At 45.3% G+C, this 5,000-nt stretch overlaps 1 protein-coding gene across 8 annotated transcripts in view; it reads right to left on the bottom strand.

Annotated features, from left to right (window-relative positions):
* The window catches only part of sec31a (SEC31 homolog A, COPII coat complex component), a 37,026-nt gene that overhangs the window by 18,651 nt on the left and 13,375 nt on the right, over positions 1-5,000 (bottom strand). For 7 of the 8 annotated variants that reach the window (XM_076283855.1, XM_076283856.1, XM_076283857.1 and 4 more), the window contains 5 exons: positions 4,409-4,561; positions 3,830-4,060; positions 3,267-3,341; positions 2,832-2,873; positions 1-1,414 (listed from right to left, as the gene is read on the bottom strand). The exon at positions 1-1,414 is cut by the window's left edge and continues 440 nt beyond it. In XM_076283855.1, coding sequence (XP_076139970.1) covers positions 1-1,414; positions 2,832-2,873; positions 3,267-3,341; positions 3,830-4,060; positions 4,409-4,561 — 1,915 coding nt within the window. The remainder of the gene's footprint in view (positions 1,415-2,831; positions 2,874-3,266; positions 3,342-3,829; positions 4,061-4,408; positions 4,562-5,000) is intronic. The other variant, XM_076283863.1, reaches the window with a different exon arrangement.

Here is a 5,000-nt window from a genome sequence, read left to right as displayed (position 1 = left end):
CAATGCCAGGTACAGTATCAAGCACAGGTGGTTGGACATCTTGGGGTATACATTCATTTACAGGAAGTTGGGCCACTGGTGGAAAGGAGAGGTCAACGGAAGATGCAAGGTCAATCTGGGGAGCTGGGACTTCCATGGGGGCCAGACCAAAGCCAGGAGCTGCTAGGGGAACAGCCGACGCATCTGAAGGGTAAGGGGGACTCGTGAAGCCTGTGTTTCCAGGGGGTAGTTGATCTGCTGGGGCAAGAAGCAGTTGTGCTGCTGGGTCCAGGGAACCAACTAAAGGTGCGAATAAAGGAAGTGATTGCTGGATGTCACTGGGAGGAGCAAATACAGGAAGAGCCTGCTGGACTTCACAGGGAGGCGCGAATAGAGACACAGGCTGCTGCTGCTGCTGCAGGTTGAGTGGAGGAGCGAGTGTCGGGACACTGAAGTCCTGGAGGTCCACCGGTGCCATGGCTTCAGGTGTCAGATGAAGGCTGGCAGCTGGAGAGGCGTCCAAAGGAATGAGAGGTTGTAAAGAGGGGTGCAAGGTAATGGCTTCAGGAGATTGTTCCAGAATGGCTGCTTCAGGAAGTGGTTCCAGAGTCACCGCTTCAGGAGGTGGTTCTAGAAGACCTACTTCAGAAAGCGGTTCCAAAATAGCTGCTTGAGGAGATGGTTCCAGAATGGCTGCTTCGGGAAGTGGTTCCAGAGTCGCTGCTTCAGGAGGTGGTTCTAGAAGAGCCACTTCAGAAAGCGGTTCCAAAATAGCTGCTTGAGGAGATGGTTCTTGAATGGCTGCTTCGGGAAGTGGTTCCAGAGTCGCTGCTTCAGGAGGTGGTTCTAGAAGAGCCACTTCAGAAAGCGGTTCCATAATAGCTGCTTCAGGAGGTTGTCCCACTGCGGCTGCTTCAGGAGGCAATGTTCCACTGACAGTGTGTTCTTCTGGTTGAACATTTGGTACGAGTTCCAATTGAGGTTCAGGCTTAAGACCTGCTTGAAGTTCGGGTTGGACTTCTGCCTGGGGTCCTGGTGCAAACATCACTTCAGCTTCAGGTACAAATTCCACCTCAGAAATGGGTTCCACTTGCGTTTCAGGTTCATGGGCCAGTTCCACCTCGGATTTAGGTACGTGTTCTGCTGCAAGTTCTGGTGGAACCGCAGGTTCCACTTGTGGTGGAGGTACAAGCTCCACTGCGGGCTCTGTCTGAGGTTCAGGCACTGCTTCTGGCTGATGGAGTTGATGGAGTATCACAGGCTGTGAAATGGAGAAGGAGTCGGCAGGGAAGACGGAGAAGGAGTCAGCAGGGAAGTCTGGCGTAGGTTCAGGAGGTGCGGGTTCAGCCTCAGGTTCTTGAGTCTGTGGTTCCGGCTCAGGTTCCGGTTCCGGTTCTGGTTGAGATTCGGGAACCGCTAGAGGCTCAGATACGGCCTGAGGGTGAAGCAGGTGGTTAAAAGCAGAAGCAGCGTCAGAAACACACACATGCGCACGCGCACTCGCACACACACACAGCAGATTGCAGGTAATTCAATCGGGATACAGCAAGCACAAGCAAAGTTGCAATGTAAGCCACAACAATCTGGTTTATCTTCATTTTCAGTCTATCTGTCACTAAGTTCTTCACTGTGGTTCTTCAAATAAAAAAATGTCAAATTGTAAGAAAATACATTTATGTACATATGTCTTATGTACATAACATATGTCTTCACTTAGGGCACTCAAGTCCTTTAGATGACTATAATTAAATTTCAGTACCACGGTCAATGTAAATGTTCTGACTAGTTGGAAGAGGTACTCTAGAATTGTGTAATATACATCCCATCCAAAAGCGCTTGGTACAAAAAACAAATCATGAGAAAATCCCATATCTGAATAGTGAAACATATTTTGGGCATTATTAACAATTAAAAAAAAGAAAAAAAAAAAAAAAAAAAAAAAAAACTGGTTGAAAACACTACTTATAATGTTGTCACCTTCACCGAGCAGTTTGTAATCATATAATTTAGATAACATATGCAGAGAACATTCATAGACTTGACAGCAAGTGCTTTGCCAATGCATTATGCTTTAAGCGTCACAGAAAAGGTGTGGTCCTTGGGGGGGGGGGGGTGCTGGTTACAGCGCGCCCATACCATAATCGTGGGAATGTGGAGCCGGGTTGTGACCCAAGTCCGGCCTGGGTCATTTCCTGATCCTACCCCGTCTCTCTCTCCCACTCACTTCCTGTCACTCTCTCTACTGTCCGGCCCAATTAAAGGCATAAAAAGCCCCCAAAAGAGAGAAGGTGTGGGGCTTCATCACCAATAACATCATGGCTATGAGCGGGTTGTGTACTCTACATTTGTTGTAGCGATGTTATTGGTAATAACAGGTAATAAAATTTCATTAGAACTTGAAAAAAAAAAAATCATTACATTAATATGATAATTCTAGACAACTTATCAGCCATCTTCCCCATGAGCACAACTGATAAAACCACAGACCCTTTCCTGTCCTAACATCATGGCGCTAAAGTAAGCTTTACATGATCTTGAATGAACCTTTACAGACCCTTTCCTGTCCTAACATTATCATGGCACTAAAGGAACCTTTACATGATTCTGAAAGGGAATTGACACATTAATATGAAGGTTCCTAAAAGGAACCAAGAAAGCCATGCTGAAGGTTTGTCTGTTAATAAAGGAAAGTAGCTCTAAAAGGATATACAAAATTTACTTGGACAGTCACCAGTTATTCTGGTGATTCCTGATGTCTGAACATTAGGACCGCAACTAATGATTGTACATGAAGGAACCAATGAAAAGTTACACAGAAGGAACCTCTGAAGGTTACACAGAAGGAACATTACCTCTGCAGGCTGGGAGTCTTTCTTCTCCAGAGCCTCAGCAATCTGAAATACAACAACAGCATCATGGGACAGAGACATTAGGGCTGTAATAATACCGAACCGAAACTGAAATCGTGATACAAACATCCACAATCTCGTATCGTGATTCGTGAAGACAGAACCGCGATACACACCCCTCTCCAAGCCCAGCAACTGTCATCCTTACAGATACAGCCCCTGGAGGTCTCAATGCAACAAAACAAATTTGTCCATTTCCCCATTCACATTATAATATTTGTGAATCATCAAATTATTGTTCTACTTCACGTTTCCCCAAACGTAGTCGTAACACTACATTTTACCGCTTGGTGAGGTTGAAAGGAGATGTAAAAGATTCAAAGTGTCTTAAACTAAGCCAAATTCATGAAGAAGACACATTTATCAGTCTTCGCTCACCTTAAGTGCCAACTCCTCCTTTTTGTACCCAAGAAGTTCCAGGTACTTTCCACGACTGTCGTCCTCAAAGTTCACCTGGGGACACGGTAGAGAATGTTTACCTTTCTGATCTAAATGAATAAACTACGACCTCTGCAAGAGTCCACACAGGAAAACATAATGTGCCCCTGTAGCCTGTAAACTGATTTGCAAGATTGAAAGTTTGAAAACATTTCTTTTTTTTTTTTTACTATTTGACTTTGACGAGTGTGCAATCTAAAGAGGTAGTTCTTGAAAGAAATGCAGAAATGCTGCACTAAGGTTTTCTGTTTTTATAAAATAATTTAAAAACGTTTACACAAAAATGTACAAATTTGAAGTAAAACAACAACAACTTTTTTGCGTATCTTGATTTCAACACAGCTCAGATCTTCTCAATATCTGTTCAAGATCATTTAGTTCAATTCATTTATTGCAAAAAGTTTCACAGAGTTAAGTCTGAAATATACTCAGCACATTGGGGAAAAATATTAAAAAGTATACATGACAAAGATCTGTTCCAAAGTCCTGCACGTTCTTCTCACCTTGAGGAAGGACCACACCGCCTTCTCAAACTCGCTGGGCGCTGCCTCGATCTTCGTCTGGCAGAACTCGGCGAAGCTGCCGGCACTCAGAGTGGCCTGCAGCTGAGCGGAGCGCTCCAGGAACGCCGTCTCCGTGACAACCTGGCTGACGTGCACCACACGGGGCAGAGGCTGCTGGGTAGGCTGAGGGAGAGGGTTGCCGTTCTCCAAGGAAACCAGTTTGCCTCCAAACTGCAGAAAGACAGAGCGGGGGAAACTGTTAAAGGTACAGTAAGCAATTCTGGTGAAAGGCTGTTGATATTTCAGTTCAACAGCCAAAAGTGTATTTGATTAGAATCACTGAAGTGTATTTGATTAGAATCACTGACGCCACCTTTAAAGTCTGTAAATAAGTTTAAGTTTATAAATGACTTCAAAAGGCCCACACCAGCAGATGGACCAGTTGGGTAGCAAGTTGTACTGACCCCCACGCATATAGGTGGGCAAAGCAGACGCATTCTGTGCCTACTCACCCCTAGTTGTACTGACCCCCACGTATCTAGGTGGGCAAAGCTGATGCATTCTGGGATTATTACTCACCGCAAATGAGGCTCCGACAGGGCGACGGATCCACTTGGGGGGTTTCTTGAGGGGGGTGACTGTGGATGGGGCAGTGGGGGCTTGGGGCAGCTGTAGCGGTGGCAGAGTCTGACCCGTGCCAAACGGGTCCAGGTTACCAAACGACGTGCTGATCTGTGGAGACAAATACAGAGGATTGATTTATGAAGAACAGTCCCATATTTTTGTGTCCCTGTGTGTGTGTGTGTGTGTGTGTGTGCATGTCAGTGTGTGTATGTGTGTATGTGTGTATGTGTGTATGTGTGTGTGTGTGTGTGTGTGTGTGTGTGTGTGTGTGTGTGTGTGTGTGTGTGTGTGTGTGTGTGTGTGCAGTGGCGCCGCCAGGCGTAATCCTGTACGCACTGTGCGTATAATCTTTCAACGCTTTATTCATGAAAATCATTCAATATTACAACAATAAAAACAGCTTGTGTACTGTCTTAATTGAAACATGCTTCGCACACAAATGATAGCCTATGTTTAGGGCAAAGAGAATGGACATCTCAATATAAGGATACTTTAGAAGATAATGATTGGTGTAAACTTTGTCACGATATGATGAGCAGTCCTGGCG

This window comes from Alosa pseudoharengus, unplaced genomic scaffold, assembly GCF_046254945.1.
Source record: "Alosa pseudoharengus isolate Yale_2024_CS ecotype anadromous, Long Island Sound unplaced genomic scaffold, YU_APseudo_1.1 YU_APseudo_1.1_scf_14, whole genome shotgun sequence".
Taxonomy (NCBI): domain Eukaryota; kingdom Metazoa; phylum Chordata; class Actinopteri; order Clupeiformes; family Clupeidae; genus Alosa; species Alosa pseudoharengus.
Note: the sequence above shows the minus strand (reverse complement) of the source record. Positions and strands in the feature narration are given on the sequence as shown.